This window comes from Daldinia decipiens (genome assembly GCF_022478715.1).
Source record: "Daldinia decipiens strain CBS 113046 unplaced genomic scaffold F4813scaffold_18, whole genome shotgun sequence".
Taxonomy (NCBI): Eukaryota; Fungi; Ascomycota; class Sordariomycetes; order Xylariales; family Hypoxylaceae; genus Daldinia; species Daldinia decipiens.
The window spans coordinates 531,941-551,405 of record NW_026054561.1 but is presented as its reverse complement, the minus strand read 5'-3'; the positions used below and the strand labels follow the sequence as shown (position 1 = coordinate 551,405).

Sequence of the window (19,465 nt, the reverse complement as noted above, 5' to 3'; positions counted from 1 at the left end):
TGATAATCGGCTAACCGGTTGCCGATTGAACTTCATTGGCGCTCGTGTTGGTAATACGGCTGACTATCTACCTACCTAACCTAGTTTGGTCGGGGGATACAATTTAAGATGCAATTAATCGTAAATTTTCAAAAAGGTAATTAAATACGAGTAACTATGAGAATGAGAAAAACGGTCCTGTTCAGCTTAGGTTAGCTTGTTCCTCTTACGCATTTGCATGTTTAGAACCTCATCTGTATTTAGAATCTCATTAGAATCTCATCTGTATGGATTCTACATAATGGATGGGTTGCTTACTTTTACCTACCAAGAAAGGCGAGATTTAATAAACCGACCTGACCGAGCGACGTGCCCAGCTGCTTAGCATGCTTAGCATGCTTAGCAGGAGTTGCGCGTTCTCGTGTATTGTATGTATGTAGTCGCTAAGAGTCCGGAAGAGGGTCTGGTGGCAGTGCATGTAAGAGACGCTTACCCCTTATTGGCTTGCATTGGCGCCGCCAAAACCGGCCGTGTTTCGAACTTCGTCTCTGACTTGGGGATAACCGCTGGTCAATCATACCTAGTCGATCAAGAGGAGTTGGTCACAGATCACTAGGTGCTCTGGTGTGGATAGGTAGGTAGGTTCTAAATCATTTAAGCTCGTCTTCACCATTCAAGTGATGTCAGATGCGGGATGATGCAACCCAGATTTTGCCTCCTCAAATCAATTCGCGAGCAAATCACAAAGAGGTTAGAATATTTATGTAAATTCCAAATTTATTATGCAAGTTTCCATGTGGCCTTGATGGGCTACTCAAGTTCGAATTAAACCTAAATGGGAAGTCTTAAATTCTTAGTTCTGTCTTGGAGCCAAGCGCCCACCCTTTTAGTCCAGTATTAGTCCAGTCTGGGCAAGTATCAGCAAGTAATCAGCAAGTATGCGAAATACGTACATATTCTGTGCCGTTAGACCCAGACTACAGGTACCTACTCACATTAGGTACATATATAGGTACCTTGTCATGTACATATCATGTCAGTAGACGCATTCCTGTAACAATATATGCCGCTAAGAGGTAGGTAAATCGAGAAGGAGTAACTCAGATAATGGAATAATTAATCAATACGGAAATGACTAGCCCCCTTTGTGTATGTACGCGTTACCTCCCAATTTTATTCCACATTCCCGCATTCCTCCCCCCCTGCCGACCTCGAAACCGCTTGCTTTTCCTGTCCTTTACATCCACCACCTTGAAATGGGCGCACACAATTCTCCCATGCTTTAGGACCAGTCACTCGCTTTAACTCTCTCTTCTACACTAACTCTCCACTAATTACTTCTCTCCTACATCATCGACTAGTTGGTGTAAAATAATACCAGGAAGAGCCCATTCTGCGAACGGGTCGTAGTTATTCTTTCCTGGCTTTTTCAATTCCAACCCCCTTTTTTCAACGCCACTCGTTTTACGTAGGGAGGATAGGTAGAAGTCTTCGGGACAGGCGACCGACCGGCCAAGAAGAAGTAGGAACAACCTCTCCAAACGTCCAAACGACAGATTACTCCCGCTATCCCGATTTCCTCTACTCCTCTGGATTGCGTTCGAGACCCTCTCGTTTGTTTGAGTGAGAACAATCGACGAGCCTCTTTGTCGATAACCGCCTAGACACGCTTACGAATGTGGTTGAATAACTATCAACAAAGGAAAACATAGCGGATACAGCAGGTACCGCGTCGCCGGACCTCTTCAGGACAGAAGAGCCCAGAAACAACTTTAATTATACAACACTATCACAGATCAGCAACTATGTGGTTGTCAACAATAAGATCGGTCGCGCTCTTGTCAGGGCTTGCGGCTCTTACTCCGGGCGCGAACGCTGCAGAGCCCATGCTCATCTCGAATTCGTTGAACAATTGCCAAGAAGATTCGCAGTTTACTGCCAGTCTCTTCCAAGTTGTCTACACTCCGTCCAACAACACAGCTTTCCTAAACATTGTCGCGACATCATCCGTTGAAGGAAAAGTCAATTTCGATGTTGACATCTCAGCATATGGCTACAAGATCATTGAGACAACTATCGACCCTTGCAAGGTCGGGCTAGCTGGTCTCTGCCCCATGACTGCGGGTAAGATTCCGTTGAAATTCAACTTACCTGTTGGCGCGGAAGCCGCTTCTCAGATTCCTAGTATTGCCTACAACTTCCCCGATCTAGACGCCACCGTCCGTGTTACCTTAAGAATGGTCGATACGAAAAAGAGCGTTGCCTGTGTCGAGGCCGATATCTCTAACGGCAAGACTGTCAACTTGATTGCTGTTAAGTGGGTTCTTGCTATCATTGCTGGTTTGGTACTATGTTCTTCAGCTATTATCAACGGCCTTGGTCACTCTAACGCTGCTGCCCACATCGCTTCCGGCGCGCTTTCGCTGTTTAGCTTCTTTCAAGCCCAGGCCATTCTCGGTCTAACCTCTATCCATTTACCCCCCGTTGTCCAGTCGTGGACTCAGGATTTCCAGTGGTCGATGGGCATCATCAATGTCGATTTCATGCAGGATATCTTTACCTGGTACCAGCGAGCTACTGGCGGTACTCCTTCTACCATTTTTGACTCTTTGACGACCGTTTCGGTGCAAGTAGAGAAGCGTGCTCTCTCAGTCCTTCCCGACGCTGCCGTTGGCTTGTACCGACGTTCGGCCGCAATCCTTCCCCGCGGTGCCTCATCGCTGATGAAGCGCGGTAACGTGATGACGGGCTCAGGCAGTTACCTCGTGTATGGTATCCAGCGTGTGGCTTTTAGAGCCGGTATTGAGACGACGAACCTTTTCATGACTGGGTTGACGTTTTTCTGTCTCTTCGTTGTCGTTACCATTGGTGCCGTGGCTGCGTTCAAGGGTCTCTGCGAATTGGCCGTGAAGCAAAAGTGGATGAAAGGTGACACTTTCCTTGAGTTCCGCAATGGATGGCTCACGGTCTTGAAGGGTATCCTGTTCCGACTTACTCTCATTGGTTACCCTCAGATGGCCATTTTGTGTATTTGGGAATTCACGCAGAATGATTCGCCCGCTGAAGTAGTTCTAGCGGTGTTCTTCATTATTGGAATGACGGTCACTCTAGGCTGGGCTGCCTCTAAGGTCATCCGAATCGCTCGTCGCTCGGTCGCTATGCACCGGAACCCCGCGTATATCCTCTTCTCCGATCCCCAGGCGTTGAACAAGTGGGGATTCTTGTACGTTCAGTTCCGTGCCTCCGCGTATTACTTCATCATTCCGGTTCTCGGATATTCTCTAGTCAAGGCCATGTTCATCGCCTTCTCGCAAGGCAACAGCACTGCCCAGGCCATCGGATTCCTCCTGATCGAGGCTGCTGCTCTGATTACTGCCAGTGTACTCCGGCCGTGGATGGACAAGAGTACTAATTCGTTCAACATTGCCATTTTCTGCGTTAACTTTATCAACGCCATTTTCCTTTTGATTTTCTCGGATGTCTTTAACCAGCCTCCGCTAGTCAATGGCGTTATCGGTCTTATTTTGTTCTTCCTTAATGCTATCTTTGCCACCATCCTCCTAATTATGGTTATTGTTTCGACCACCCTGGTCTTCTATCGCAAGAACCCCGACGGTCGTTACCAGTTCATGGCTGATGACCGGACGTCATTCATGAAGTCACAATCTCAACTCACAGGTACTACCGAATTGGACGCCCTTGCCGCCACCGCTCGCGGTGATAAGGGGGGTTACAAGCACGGCTTAGACCTGGACGATGACAACGAGTCGATATCCTCTGCTGAACTCCGCCGCCGTACGGATTCGTCAAACTTGAACGTCCCTTCGTCAGCTCCGAGCAACCCATACGGCCGCAACAACACAAGCTCGCCCCAGTCCCCAGTAGATCCCTCGGTACCGCTATTCCCGGCCGCCGGTAGTCAACAAAGGGCTCCGAGCCCCTATGCCGGATCTAGCACTCCCTTGCAACACCAGCACAGTGGCAGTCCTCCCTCATATCGAGCACAGAACAATGCTAGGTAAGCATCATTGAAAATTTAGTAATTGATATAGACTAATCAGAGAGTAGTCCGTGGCAACGAGGTGCCGGTTACGAACACTAGGTAATGGCTGTGATACCGGAAGGAGGATTCTACTAGCAGGACGTAGTCCGAGTGTTAAAAATCGTACTAGGATACAATCATGACAATGGGGCCGGAGTTAATACAGGAGGGTAGCTCTTTTTGAGAAGATTCTGACTTGAAATAAGGCGGTCGTCGAATACCCAATAGTACCGCTGATGGAAAGTAGTGGCTCGGCCGACAATCCTTTCCTATGTTCTCAAACCTTGTATTAAGGAATCCGCCTTATGACGCGGGGCGTTTAGCGCGTCAACAGCATTCAGGAGGCGTCGTTAGGGATGTGATGTTCATGCGATATTTTTTCGATCAGCTGTACCAAACCCGAACTTGCAAAGTGTAAATACCGCCCAGAGAACCCTACAAAGGGGATAAAGAATTTTTCAAGAAATTCCTGGGAACAGCTGGGCTGAGGAGTTATGGTTTTTTTTTGTACCTGGGTTATCACCAATTATAGACCGCCGTATGCGCGGCGGCAAGCTTGTCAATAGCTAATCAATAAATACGGCTTTTAACGAATACATGCGCAGTGAATGCCATTTGAGTGACTTATTACGGAATAGAACTGCCAATCTTAAAGGTTATTATATGTTGTTTCTAAACTCTGGAAATTGAGCCTATCGGTACTACTTTGCCATCCAGCATGTGTTTGCACTAGAATACGAAACGATATTCTTGATTTGAGAAAAGTGACACTCATGATCCGTCGCAAAATACATTTCCCCCTATGAACATTGTTAACGCCTGGAATTCGCGGCGGCTCTTGGATTTGCGTATAAGTTGGAGTTGGTTGCCCGTCGTATTTTCTATTACCACCTATTTACTCCTGTTTATATCGTTCCTTCAAACAAGTAAATATTTTGATCATTCAGTTTTCTTTAACGAAAAAGATGAGTCCTTTAGCAATAAGCTGTCGGGGAATAAGTGGGTTAGGGGTAGATCTAGGGGTAGATCTAGGGGTAGATCTACTAGGATTGGGTACCGAGGTATTATAAGAGGCACACAGCGCTTTCGAAAGAAGATAGAAGGGCAGGTGTTAATAGTTCAATTTATCTAGTTATCCTGATATTTACTTTATGTATGATACTGGTGAATAGTTCAATCTGATAGTCTCCTTTGTTCTAGACGTCTTATCCAGAGCCTTATTCATCACCCATCTTGTAACAAGGACTTTACATACTCCTGCATGACCTCGTGATAGGTCTCATCCAATGTTCCTGATATTAGTTATCCTAACCGGCTGACAGGCGCTTGGCCATCTCGTATTTCGGCCAACACTCTCTTAGCAGTGTTTGTCCGTGTGACACATCTCTACATTTTCCGAGGCCGCTGGTGGTGGTGGTGATGGTTTGTTAAATTCTTGAAATGGGGGCAGATGACCGTGCGTCTCGATATCGTCCTTCTCATAGTACTCGTCGATCCGACCACAGCACTTCTTACAAACGCGGAAAGAGTTGCAGATATAGCATACGTATATTTTTCCATAGATTTGCTAAATCAGTGTTTACGTATCAGTCAAGGAAGATATCCGATAAAAAAAGCTATAGGGGGCACTGAAGACCAAGTTTGATATCCAGTGAGCTTGATCTTGGTTTTCGGGATTCATGGTGTAGTTATTTGGAATCATGACTTACAGAGTAGCATATAGCACAAAAATCAAGCTGGCAGAGGTAAGTTTTCTTATCTGGGTCCTTTTCAATGCTGGTATACTCCCCAGCCCCGTTTCTGTTTCTGATGATGAGTGGAATGATATCAGAGCTAACGCTGTGTAAGCGGGCTAGCTCAAGTAACGTGAAAGTTTCGGCATTCTGTCCCTTGCCCATCTTGCATTGGATATCTCGCCTTGCCCCGTATTTAAGAAGGCATCGCACCGTTGTTTCGTAATCCATAGGCTCACTTCCTGATTTATCCCGAGTTGTCGGGTCCATGATAGGCCTCATCGCCCAGCATATAGGCGTCCAGCCATCCACGTCCGGGGCGTTTACGTATTTGAATTGCTCATGCGGTTCCAAGCGCGATAGGATCAGCTCTAAGGGTATAAATTGTCTTCGACTAGGAATAAAATGCGGCCACGGAGAACGCGTTTTGAAACGGGGCGCCGGGGATCCTGATGGTCGCGTTAACGTTGGCCCCCTCGCTGGACTAGTCCGTGTATGATATGATCTATATAAACCGACCGCTCTTGGCGTATTGTCTCATTTGGACGACAAACAGCTACGAGGGGCGTGGATCTTCGTATAGGAAGCTCCTGGTTGACATCAGAACCATGGTCAATCAGCTTGCCGACTGTTTCATCATCAAGCATATAGCAAGCTGTGTGTAGTGCGCTACCTGACGCCGTAGAGTAGAGATTGGGGTTAGTGTTAGGCTGGGAAAGGTACAAGTCAATGAACTTGGGTGGCAATTTGTTTCTAATGGCAATGATCAACGCCGTGGCCCCCGTGTCGTCTTGCACAGTACGCGAACAAGGTATAAATAATGTGCCCGGTAGAGGTCACGACAATGTGAGTAATACCTTTGCCACAACCATGTATAGTATCATCAACGCTGGCGCCGGCATCCAGGAGAAGCCTCTCTATCTCGGCGTTTTGTGGTTATGAACAGCAAGGCACTGGAACGCGCTCGGGTCTAAATACGAGGTGAATATTCGCTTTCTGTTTGATTAACTTGGTTTTTGGGGGATTTTTTTTCGTAGTTTAAGCCTCGAACCAAATCTAGGAAGGGAACGTGCTATCGCTGAGTTCATGAAGATGCCACGCCATTTATATTCGGTTTCTGCGACGATCAAGATAGCCTTAATGTAGGTAACAATGATTAACAGTATTCCTTGAGAGTAGAGACGGGATAACGTACTGTTTTGACAACCAAAACCCCGAGATCATAGGCTATAAACACTATAGCCTGTTTCCGAGTCGACTTTCTACACTACAAATGACCTGTAAGCATGATTTTCTTCCGCGGCTGGATTTGGTACTACCAACTACCTTGTCCTTCTGCTCAATAGTATTCAAACAATCAAGCAGGTATAGCGCATACTTATAGATAGATTCTCGACTGAGATTACCAAGAAGCAGGCGAGAAACATCGTATGAGGATAGCATTACCCTCCGTCGCTTTTTATGGTCACGGACAATACTTTCCAAATGGAGTGCATTGACTCTCCCACATGCTCCAGTAACGTGAACGATACTATCAACTGTTAACCTAGACTAATACTTTAGGTTCCCGTTTTCATGATGTTTTCTTACTCGAGATTTGGCTGTTTCTTTGACGAGTCTTCGTCATCTTGGCCAGAGATTGATAGGACTTTGAATTCTCGGCACAAACCTCTTCTCGGATATGTTCATTTGAGCCCAACGGCACATCTGGTTTTTGGCTCTGCTCGCCTTGAACAGGTGATGCTTTGTTGGTGATCAGATTACCAGAATTCATGGCATGAGCACCAAGGAAATTACCTTTCACCGGGTTAGTATCAATTCCAGGAAGTTCAGGCTGGAACTGACCTTCCGACATCACAGGCTTCCAAGAGAATAAATACGAGGGTTATCGCACCGAAGACTGAAAGAGGAGAAACAGGTGGAAATGTATTTTAGGGTTGACGCATTGCTTGGGGCACATAACCATCGGCGATTCGCTACAGAGAATTATTCTTATATCTTCACCATGCATGCATGTTTCATCCACATTTTCCCACCATGATATGTGGTAGATACATCCAATAGGACTATCAATATAGATACCCAAACAAAAGCCAAGGTATACTATGTACGCCCATTCTATAACAAGGATCTCTTAGAATTAAACAACACATACTACCGAGTCAACGCAAGTTGACAAGAAATAGCAAGAATAACCCTAACCGATTCATATTTCATATTTTGAAAAGAAGATAGACCGGAAAGCGGGCTAGAAAACAATCGAGAAACATAGGGGTAGTCTCAACCTCTTCTACGTTGGTTAATACTGCGGATCGCTCTAAGTCGCTTGCCTGGATGCATACAGATTGGTCGGGAATAGGTTTGGAACTGACAAACATACCATTCTTGATTCTCATCAAATTTATCGAGGTAAACTTCTATTGCGTTGAGAGTAGTGGAGGTTTCGGACATAGGAGCATCATCTCAGGACGTTATACTAATATACTAATATACTCTGGTTTATATAGTCGTCCATCGTACCAGGAGATAAGCGAAGCTAGTATGAATTAGGTATAGATCTACGTAGGATAGAGATATAAGGGGGGCGCAGCGCCTTCGTAAGAGGATAGAAGGTCAAGCGTTAATAGATTTATACTACTACATGGCTACCATATAGCAGCAAAGCTGCTGCTTCTAACATTCACTCTACGTGTGACATCAAATGAGGGGTATCTCTGACAGTTGGTATATCAATTGGTCCCATGTTATCACCGGTATTCCAAGGACACTGCCCAACCTAAATAGCGAGGCTTACCGTCGTAATATTCAAGTAGGGGAAGAGGGTGTGCTCTTCCAGTTGAAGCATATCCCCTGGTGGTAGTGGTGGCGAAATCAAATTATGCCACTACCAGCGTATTTATATGCTCATAGCTTTACAAAATTAGGTACTTAAGCCATCTTAACCTATCACGTCCGCATAAGTAAATGTGATATATCAAATGTTTTACCTTCTTAGTGGCGACCGGAAATAAAACAAAGATATACGAAGTGGTAATACTTAATATCAAGATTTAGTATCAAGGGTATAGGTGGAAGCATGTTGTCATATTCAGACGATCTAGCTTCTTACTCAGACATATATCAACGCCACCAACATGCATATCCCTTAGTGATAGCTATATGACACAACGCGCATTGTTCTAGGCTGCTAAGAATGGAAAAGCTTTACAAGTTCCGTGAGATCCAGCCATGACTACATAGCTTAGTACGAACGTATTGCGTCCTTGTTGGCGATAGGTGATTAGCTTAGCTAGAAGCTAGATCATTAGGAACTATTGTGGTAACACACCATCGGGACTAACATTAACGATGGCATCGGCGATTAGATCAGGGGCGATATTAAGAACAAGTGAGTGAGAGAGAGCGAGAATATAAGAAGAGTTGGCATTTTTTTTGGAATATTGAGTTTGTACTGCTTTGCATCGCTTTACTTATTTTATACTGTACCCCTATTCCGTTACTTACAAAACTGGCCAACATTCTTTGAAAAATAACAAAATTTCACAGAGTCAAATAAATAATGTCTCGTGTTTGGCTCATCATTGGCGCCTCATTTGGCTTCGGTTTAGAATTGGTAAAGACTGCCGCAGCTCGCGGTGACCGCGTCCTCGCTGCTACTCGCAACCCTAGCAAGGTAGCTGCTCTGCCGGGCATCACCGTCGTCCGTCTAGATCATAACGTGCCGCTACCACAAATCCAAGCCGACATCAAGGAGATCCTAAAGATTTATGGCACTATCGACGTTGTTGTTAATAACGCCGGCTACGTACAAGCTGGCACGGTCGAGGAGGCAACGCCCGAAGAGACAGTTCGACAGTTCCAAGCCAACGTGTTCGGCCCTATCAACGTCTGCCGTGCTATTCTTCCACACTTACGTGAGAAGCGTTCCGGCACTCTTATAACTATTGGCTCCATGGCCGCTTGGTATGTTATACTCCTCTCTTGTCCCCCTTTTCCGTCTTAATAGTTAGTATCTACTGGTCGAGCGAGTTCGTTATGCATCTCTATTCAGAAACATGCCTTTAACTCCAATACCCAAATACAATATTTACCTAACTACCTAAACTTATATCGTCACAGGTTCTCAATGGCAAGCTGCAACCTCTACAACGCATCCAAAGCCGCTCTCCGACGTCTAACCCTCGGCCTCGGCGATGAGATCCGACCGTTCGGGATTCAGCACTGTCTAATCGAGCCAGGGTACTTCCGGACGGCGCTACTAAGCCCATCAGGCAATCTCGCGGGGACCAATGACAGCGCCGCGCGCATTGCCGACTACGCGGATCTCGTAGCTAAGGCTAACGCCGACTTTGTAGGTTTTCACGGAAATCAGCTCGGCGACGCTGTTAGGGGGGCTAGTATTATATACGATCTGGTCACGTCAAGTGGTGTTGCGGCTGGTCGACCGTTGCCGCCGTTTGTCCCACTGGGAAGCGATGCCAATGAGGCGATTGTGAAGAGCGCGCTGGGCACTGTTGATGAGGTTAGAGAGTGGGCGGATGTTGCGCGGCTGAGTGATTCTCCGCTGAAATTAAAGGTATGAGGTTAAAGGTATGAGGGGGATGCTTCGTCGGGGGTAGCAATGCGAAAGTGTGATGGTGTTAGTAAGTTGTTGTTGAGACCTGATGCCATTACGTCAATGAGGTAACCTAGTACCTATGTACCTAGACAAAAAGGTAATATAATATATGCATTAAATGGGGCGAATTAAAGGGGATAAAGACAAATATCTTTTCGGGTATGACCCCACATGTGTAGCGGAACTCTATTAATGGCACGCTAAGCTAAAGTGTATCCACATGGCTCGTTCCATGTTCCGAGATCTAACCTCAACTTTAACACATGAACCTTCAATTGGGTTCTTTGACCCGCTCTTTATTTCCTATCCGTGCAATGTTGATCTGATATGGCCGTCTTCGTGGTACTGCACCTCGACAGACATCATTTATCTTCTGATGTTATGACATGACGCTACCAACTTCGCAATGGCGACCCCTATTTCTCCCCCTCTTGCGACCGTCGTACCAGCCCAGCTGGGCTTCCTAGCAATCTTCAATCCCTCCCTAGGCACTACCGACGAGACTATGGACGACCAGATAGTCTACTATGCATCTGTGAATACCCAGTTTAAGAAACGACGGCACCGCTCGCGTGGTAAACCTACCGACAGCATCTCCCAAGATGAGCGAAACGAGCGGTTGAGGCAGATTGGATTGGCACAGGGTATGGTCGAATTCAGCCGCGGGTTTGCCGATGGCCAGCCAGTCGATACGATAGAAACGGAGAAGAGTCGCGTCGTGTTGCATGAGCTGGAGCCAGGTTGGTGGATATTAGCTGTAGGAGAATACACCCCTTTACTCGGAGCTAGAAGCTGATATATTCACTATAGTCTATTGATTTGACCAAGTTACCCCTACCACCGAGGCTCGGGGCTCCCTCTTCAAATCAGATAGACGATCCGTCCGAAAATGTCGAATATTCGTCTCGGGAAGTCAAGCCAGCTATTCTACTAATGCAAGATCTCCTCCGCGCCCATTCCATCTTCTTGCTGCACCATGCAGCATCTCTAAGCGCCTTGTTCGTTCGATTGAGACGGTCTAAATTCGTTAGCATATTGGGTCGATACTGGGATCTGTTTCTGTCTACTTGGGATGTCATGTTACACGGTAATCCCACTGCCAGCATGTTTGGTGGGATTAAGATCGCTGCTTGCGGCGAACTTGGCGTCGGCGTCGGAGAGGAGGAACGTGGAAGCGGTGAAAGAGAGGTCCTTGAGGGGTTTGTCGGTAGAACCGAAGGCCTGATTGATCTAGTCGTGTCCAAGTTCGGTCCTTCGGAGTCTGGTATAGACGAAGATTCTCAAGGGGATGAACAATCGGCTTCGAAATGGCTTGGCACCGGAGAAGAGCCAGGCGCGGAAGATGGTGCTATTTTCCTAGGCATAGGGGCTCTATCGAGGAAATCAGTGCGCGATGTCGCCTACTGGATGGAAGACCTCTACATGTGGGGTGAAGACGCATATGGAGTTAGAGACAGCCCGTCTTCAACACGTCAAGCCAAGAAATCGAAGAAATCAACCACGACAAGTACTAAAAATACCACTGGAAACCCTACAATTGCTTCAGAGCCAAATAACGCAACCAGTCCAACCCCCCAAAACGCGCAAAAGAAACCTATGGATACAAAAGAACCAGAAACAACAACGCCCCAAATCATCGAAGAAACAGGCGACGGGGGTGGGGTTAACCGATTTATGAACTATCTTAAGATGGGTTATGGTACTCACTGGACACTAGGCGGCTCTAGTGGAGGGGAGAACACAGAGCATGAAAGAATGACACCCGAAGAAATGTCTAGGGATAAAAAGCTTAGTGCTCTCAGCGTGAATTCGGGCCGTTATCTCATAGGACTTCTCGGCAATATCGAGGAAGCTGGTAATATCGAAAATGACGAGAATATAGAGCAATCTGATAGCCGGTCCGAAGACGTTGAGTATAACTCTAGGATCTTGCTTCGAACCCTTACCGTGGAGCTAGAAAATGCAAATCGTCCCGAAGCTGAGATAACGCGGGATTTTGGAAACCAAGACCGTGAGCGATCGACAACAGCAGAGCTCTGCCGAGGGTCTCAAGAAGCGACTTCTCTTTTTGATAATCAAGATCTTAACAAATCACAAAAGGTTCGCATAGTGGTGTACGCAAATAAGCCATTCATTTATACATTCCTATTCCGGAATAGGACGGACTCATTAGCCTGGGGCGAACTGTATAGGTCATTACACTATCAGCTTGCACCGCTTCGGAAACCCTTGGCGACGTCGACGGCCTATCGCCCAGGTAGACCGGACATTGGTCCAGTAGGTTCTCATATCTTTGACCTCATATGGGATCCAGAAGCCATGACGATCCATTCCACCATCCCCAGCATACCCACGCCAATTCAGATGGTACAAAACACGCAACCAGTTTGGTCTCGGGTAGAAGCGGTAAACACACATAATCAAATACTCAACACATATATCACAACGTCAACAGATCCGTCTGAATTAGAACGCACTTGTAAGACAAGCCGTGGTTGGTGGATTGTCTGGACGCGCATAATTGAGAAAGACGGTACCCAGACTCCGGTACAACCGCCAGACTCTTCGGATACGAGCCAGATCCCCAGCCTACAGCACAGCGAATCAACGGAGAGTGTTGACTCTCAAGGTCAGCCCAGGAGCATCCGATCAAGGGGCAAGGTCAGCAAAGAGATATTCCTCATCCGTCGAGCGGGCGAGCATACGAGGCTTAGGGGGTTAAGCAGCTCGTATGCGGAAGGAGGTGGTTGGGCGGATGGAGCTAGTCGACTCGCCCAAGGCATTGGTGTCGACACGAAGAGATATATTGAGGGGCTACTAAGCCTAGGTCGATGAAATATTCTAGTTTTATGGCGTTTGATCTTGGATTAGGTACTGGCAGGATGGCTATAGCTATAGATGGGACAGAAGCACTAGAGTCCCCGAGGATACCCAGCAAGTTGCTACAGAGAATTTTCAGGGGCGTCTCCTTTGGTTAACATGTTCATCTGCCCGGCGTATAGAAATTGATGGAGATATGAATATACGTAGGTACTGATAAGAGTATGCTCAGCTTTGGTCATATATAGATAGCTAACCTAGATGATATGGGAATATCTAAAAAAGATATTCAATTACTATTGTCTACCACTGATCTCATGACGGTTAAGTTGTTGCTAAGTACCATGTTATGTACCGATTTCTTGTGTTAAGCTTGCTGCCATGGAGGTTTATTACCTGTAGGTAGTCGTCTCCTAGGCTGCAGGATAACAGTTGAAATCAAACTGGACACCTGATGCCCAGGTGGTTAGTTTTAGGCGCGTAGTGAACATCACAGGTGAAAGAGGCCTAAACACATGCGGGCAGCAGGGCAGTAGGGGCACGCACAGCTGTAAGGGCAGCTGATTACCTATCTACCTGTGCATGCAGCAGCCGCCTAACCCGAGCTACGTTGCTGCGATACATAAGGGGCGGTAGCAAACGCACTTTCAACATTCACGGGGGGTGCCAGCCACAAGACCATTTGGTGTAGTGGTAAGCTTACGGGGCTACAGCGACGGATCCAAAACCACAAATATGACATCTAATACTCAACTTCCTAAGTTGATGCAGACGGCATGGTTCGAGATGTTGCTCAAATATCCTATCTGGCATCCTTATTTTTTTCTTCTTTTTTCCCATTTTTTTTTCAGGTGCTGTACCTACTACCTACGGGTCTACATTGATGCCTAGTTTTTTTCTATCTGTTTCGGTGTTTTTTTTTACTTGTTGGAAAGCTGTAGTTTTAATCTCTAGTTTATCGTGGTGGCCTGTCCATCCCCAGCCGCGGTGTTTTGTGCAGTTCAACCTCGTGGGTTTTCTAGTTTTTATTTATTTGTTTTTAGGCCATTATAATTTTCTCTTTTTCTTTTCCCCTTTTCCCCTTTTCAACTGTCAAATAATACTTTTCTATTTTGTACTATGTAGTTTTGTGCCGCGTTGCTTCTAGATACTAATGTACTTATTTTATCAACAGCCTTCACCAGTACGTAAGGGAACGTGTCTTGAAAAATAAGATGTAAACAACACCCGTTATGTACTCATTTAATTAGCCAAGTTGTGACCTCGAGAATTGCTATTTATTACCACAGCTATGAGACTTTCCAGGTCACTTCCTCAACCTTCTCTAATTGTGCACAAAGGGGTAAATTCCCCCATTATTACAACACAATAAATACACGTCCTTGCTCACTACTAAAATCTTCGTCTTGAAAAGGCAGCTGGACCAGAATTTCTGCTGCAATTATATTTTTATGACATTTTTTTGTTATATTTCTAAATCATGATACGAAGTCCTAACCAAGTGATAGTTTACTGGAAAAACGTACAAGGTTGATGCAATGATAGTGTCTCCCACACCTTTCTCCCCCCCCTCCCCCCCTTTTTTTTTCTTTTCGAAAAACAGAAAGAAAAAAAAGAAAAGGGTTTGAGACACTGACAAGTATTCAATAGATATCATCTTCACCAATATGTTACTTCCCTCTAGCCTAGCTAGAGAATAATTTGCGGTGTGTTCTATAATATACCCAAGGGTGGTAGTTACATATTCCCATCACATTAGTACTCTACCCATACCCTGTCCACTTAAATATATTTAGTCTTGATCTATTAAAGGTTGCTTAATTGAAAAGACACTTGTTTTAACTATCTTTAAGGCTCGGATATAAACATTTATTTACTAACTCACCTACAGATCACATTATCTAATATAATTCAAAGCATATGTAATAATACTAACCTAGAAGTTAGCAAGTATTTAGGTAAATAGGCTATTCAAGGCCAGTCAATAAGGGTCAAAGCACCAGTTCGTATGCATAATATGCCTGATAGGTAAATAATCTCCGAGTGCTGCGCCACGAACACGAAATTTGATAATGATGGGATCTGAGTACATATGGCAGTGCTCAGGCTAAGCAAGGATTTAATGTACATAAACCTGAACTCTTACCAGGATGAACACTTGGTGATGGAGGTATATTATATCACCATGATTAATAGACGAACAAAAGGCAGCGCTGCTGAGTACTTAACCTAGGTAGGTTTGTATACAATACCTATAAGGTGGGTACGAGATATATCTCAGGTGGACAGGTAGGTGGGTATACCTATAATTATACAATACATATACGAGATACAATGTCTCCCCACTGAGTAAATACTTGGCACGACCCAGCGACCCGGTACTATCGTACGCACCATCGTGGAGGCCTTACCGATCATAAGCCCAAGTTTGAATCGCAAAATGGGGGCATCCGCAACATTTACGAGTACTTGTCACGGCATGAATTCAAAGGTGCTTCACACTGGAAGGGGGCGTAGAACTAAAATTTAGATTGGTAAATCCTTTTCCATTCCTGATCATATCAGATCATTTCTACCCAAATCTGTAAATATGTACAGAAGAACCAAAGCCTATATCCGACCCCAAGCTTCCGTCCTTGAGATGGATCAGGACTTTAAAAGAATGTACCAAAATGGGTATAACTCCTCGAGGTATTGTTGACACCTGCCAACCGATCCTGGTTGTGCCGTAACAAGCGCCCAAAGTCTTTTCCCCTTGGTATAGTTGTCAACGGCGTCGAAAATGACGCTGTAATTTTTTAGAAAAGAATATCATCAAGGCCTTTTAGTGCCCGTTCGTCGTCAAGGAACCTATCCTTGTGCTCTTCGCCGCGCGAGGAACCCAAACAGAAAAGCAGATTTGGCCGATACCTAGTATCTTCCCGGGCGCGTCAAACAAGGGCCGGGAAATGCGCAAACGAGTGTTTCATATTTACTCGTCAATAGTCCAGCTGCACTCGAGACGACCGCCGTCCAGGGAGTCGAACAGGTCGAGGAAGGTGTGGGGGGTGACATCAATGGCCATGCCAGTACAGCCGCCGCAACGGTCACGAATCTTAGCCTTGGTTGTCTTGCCGTCGGAGGTAGTGATTGTGATGGTTTTGTCACAGAGCGGGTGCGCCGGCTGGTTGATACCGTAGCTGGTCGCCGTGCTGATGTTGTCCCAGAACTGTTTAGGGATAGCGACAATGTTTTCAGAGTTATCCTTGCCCTCATCTTCGTAGCCACAGGCGCCTAGAGCAGCATTGTAATACGTAATTTCGCCGTCAAACTTCTCGCCATATGGAATTCCGTCACTGCCTGTGCTGCCCCCGGAGCTACCACCGGAGCTACTTGAAGTTGCCGGAGGCGCAGCGACGTACGTACTAGTTGGGGGTGCAGCGGGCGTTTCCGTAGTCTGCTGAGAAGGAGCTGCCTCATACGTGCTTGTAGGGGCTGGAGGAGACGGTGCCTGGTAGGTAGCCTGGGGAATGCTGGCAAGGCTGATAATAGTGGTGGGTGTCGAGGGTTCAACCTTGGGAGTCTCGACCTTGAGGGTCTCGACAGCACTGCTGGAGATAGTGGAAGGCGTCTCAAAGAACTGGATGGGAGTGTCTGAGCTTGTCTCCCGAGGCGAGGGAGGAATTGTCTGAGTTGAGTCGTCATCAATTATGACGGTGGCAGTCTCCCAAACGGTCTCCCACTCAGTAACGAGCTCTCGCTTGTCATGGTGGTGACGGTTGTGGCCATGAGGCTGTGCAACTGCAACTGAGGCCAGAATGGCAGCGGCGATAGTTGTAGACTTCATATTGGACGATATTGGCTACTGTGATATGTGCTCAGAAAGATAGAATCGAGGTTGTGCGATGTAAATCAGGGGATCCAGCCGGAAGGATATATCTTTAAAAGTTTTGTCAAGTTTGCTCGACAAAGAACCTCTTATCCTTGTATTGTTGTGAATTTGGTAGGTAGTAATGATTGGGTAGTACTGGCTGGTTCTGAATCTCTTCCTTCGAGAATGAGTGTCACGAAGCAGCTGTGCCGGGAAGGAATGTATACAGTGAGCACTGCTCCTAGAAAAGAATGAACGATATCTAATTTCGTGGAGAAGCTGGAGAAAGAGAGAGCAGAAGTTGTCGAGCTGAAGGAATGTAAGGGGAGTTATTTATCTAGCAGGGGAGAAGAAAAACCTCTCGTGGAGGCCACGGCGAAAGACAAGGGGGGAGCAGAAAACAACAGGGAACAAAAGCGAAAATCCGAACAGGGTTCCTGCCTGATGTACACTAGCAGTACCTAAGGAATTCATCAACTAAAGTCAATTGATTATGATTGGCCAGGCCACATTGAAACAACCCGCAGCTGGGGTTTTCCCAGATGGCTCTTTCTCCCCTTTGGAATAATCTATCCAATCAGCAACTCCGGATCTAGGCGGGTTCAACGTGGCTGCGTGGCTATCAGCACGGGTCAGCTAGGGCTGTTTTACCGGGACGTACCTGACTGATACCTCACCATTCATGCAAGGTACCGCTGACGTTAGCTTATGCCATCGAGGAACTAGCCAATGGGATGACTGCGTACCCCTGAAAAAGGCGAGTTTTAGTGTTAATCACTCATTTTAGTCCCAGACTAGGGGCCTTAGGACGATCGCCCAGTTAGTTGCCTTTCCACTACCAGCAGTTGCAGCCAACTTTTGTGCCAATCGAATTTATTGATCCTTACTTGTACATAGTACAAACCTGCAAGTGTCATACATAATACCTATGTCACCATGTCGGACCACGTCTACGTTGGCGTGCTTAAGAGGGCTGAAAAGCTCTTCACGCCGGGCGTCTCTCTATGCTCCACACGATAGGCTTCTATGTAGACAGCCTCTTCCCCTCCTTCCTCTCCGGCCTTCGCCGCCCGAGGTATCCATTAATCCATTAGCTACCGACTTTTTCACGAGTTAGTCGTCGGACAAGTGGGCCGATGCCTCTATTATTGTAGGAACCGTTTTCGTACCTACCGGCTAGTACATACCTACCTAGGTACTACAGTGTACACCCGTTCCCGCCATGAAGCTCAGTCCGATGCTAATTAGCACGTGGAGAATCGAGATGCGGTTCTAGTCCACTGCTACTTGATGCTTAATGGAGGTGTGCATGCTAGTGGACAATGCCACGGCGTCCGGCCTTTGTTCATTCCACATGTTCAGTCTTTGTAAAAAGTTCTTATTGCTCGGGTCTCCGCATGGATGTGTGTGTCGGTTTCACCGCTTCTAATCGTCGAATTTCTCCACGCTGCGGATGCCCGAATGTCGGCATTGACCCCCCTTTCTGCGGCTGCTGGTCGTGGTTTTCGGCCGCTTGCATCCACCATGCAAGCTATCTATCCCGTGGCTTTGTGAGTATAGAATCAAGAGTTATCGAGTATATGCTCGAGACTACAGTACGGCAAGCTTGTAAGGGGTAAGGGATCTAGGCTTCTTTCACATGGGTAGTCTTTGTGATGCAGAACAAACCATTCCCTTGGAGCCGAGGGAACTACTTGTTTACGACTCGAGTTCTATGCGCGTTGTTGCAGGCGAATTGTCACTGGCTTCATTGTTTTCGATATAGAATGGATAGACTTCGTTTCCCTAACCTCGCTTATTATTAACAAGAACGTCAAAATGATACAAAGTTTAAGTTTCGGTACCAACCTCGAGTGTATCTTACATATCCTACAGATGGTTGGGGTAAGCCGTTCAGACTACCGTCTCTATTGGCTTCTCGGTGCCATCGCTGTTTACTATTGGCTATTAGGTAGGTAGCTAGGTTAGTCTTTCTTTTTCGTTACGCCTTCTCTGCCTGCTCATCCCTTTCCATTCCTACATAAGCTACCTACCTAGGCAAGGTAAAGAATTGTCTAGACACCACAGTATAAGCCGTTGGTCCTGTTTTTCTGTACCATCTCGTCTATCTAGATGTAGCGTGGCTTGTTTCTTTACACGTCACCTTTGATACTCATTGGAGAGTGGATAATCGATCGAGGATCACGACCTTTGCATAGCATCCCGGGAATACCAAGATCGACCCGAATTTCATATCTGTTGCGAATAATATGTGACCATCTTAAGAGTATTAAAACTACCTACCTACCTTAGGTACCAGATATCGTGGCCACCAAGTTGTGCCGCTAATGCACTCGCCACCGTCAGTGTAAGCGCACTATCGACGTAAGAAAGCTAGTAGTCGTAAGTCCTTCCGATTCCCCTGCGTTAGCAACTTCAACCGA

At 46.3% G+C, this 19,465-nt stretch overlaps 5 protein-coding genes across 5 annotated transcripts; 3 read left to right on the top strand and 2 right to left on the bottom strand.

The window, feature by feature from the left end:
- The first annotated feature begins 1,042 nt into the window (after nucleotides 1-1,042).
- On the top strand, nucleotides 1,043-4,615 carry F4813DRAFT_361071 (TRP-domain-containing protein). Its single transcript, XM_049243485.1, has 2 exons — nucleotides 1,043-3,997; nucleotides 4,048-4,615. The coding sequence occupies exons 1-2, from the start codon at nucleotides 1,785-1,787 to the stop codon at nucleotides 4,079-4,081; spliced, it is 2,247 nt and encodes a 748-aa protein (XP_049099298.1). The 5' UTR covers nucleotides 1,043-1,784; the 3' UTR covers nucleotides 4,082-4,615.
- A 763-nt stretch (nucleotides 4,616-5,378) lies between these two features.
- On the bottom strand, nucleotides 5,379-7,609 carry F4813DRAFT_389917 (uncharacterized protein; the record flags this gene model as incomplete). The annotated part of the gene is made up of 3 exons (XM_049246931.1): nucleotides 5,379-5,588; nucleotides 5,731-6,203; nucleotides 7,345-7,609. 3 exons carry the CDS (start codon nucleotides 7,607-7,609, stop codon nucleotides 5,379-5,381), a joined length of 948 nt encoding a protein of 315 aa, XP_049099297.1.
- A 1,342-nt stretch (nucleotides 7,610-8,951) lies between these two features.
- Nucleotides 8,952-10,506, top strand: F4813DRAFT_85965 (NAD(P)-binding protein). Its single transcript, XM_049248977.1, has 3 exons — nucleotides 8,952-9,142; nucleotides 9,301-9,717; nucleotides 9,874-10,506. The coding sequence occupies exons 2-3, from the start codon at nucleotides 9,314-9,316 to the stop codon at nucleotides 10,334-10,336; spliced, it is 867 nt and encodes a 288-aa protein (XP_049099296.1). The 5' UTR covers nucleotides 8,952-9,142; nucleotides 9,301-9,313; the 3' UTR covers nucleotides 10,337-10,506.
- A 46-nt stretch (nucleotides 10,507-10,552) lies between these two features.
- Nucleotides 10,553-13,501, top strand: F4813DRAFT_361064 (uncharacterized protein). The gene is made up of 2 exons (XM_049243484.1): nucleotides 10,553-11,129; nucleotides 11,183-13,501. The coding sequence occupies exons 1-2, from the start codon at nucleotides 10,779-10,781 to the stop codon at nucleotides 13,205-13,207; spliced, it is 2,376 nt and encodes a 791-aa protein (XP_049099295.1). The 5' UTR covers nucleotides 10,553-10,778; the 3' UTR covers nucleotides 13,208-13,501.
- A 2,662-nt stretch (nucleotides 13,502-16,163) lies between these two features.
- On the bottom strand, nucleotides 16,164-17,018 carry F4813DRAFT_389914 (uncharacterized protein; the record flags this gene model as incomplete). The annotated part of the gene is made up of 1 exon (XM_049246930.1): nucleotides 16,164-17,018. The coding sequence occupies one exon, from the start codon at nucleotides 17,016-17,018 to the stop codon at nucleotides 16,164-16,166; it is 855 nt and encodes a 284-aa protein (XP_049099294.1).
- Between the last annotated feature and the right edge of the window lie 2,447 nt (nucleotides 17,019-19,465).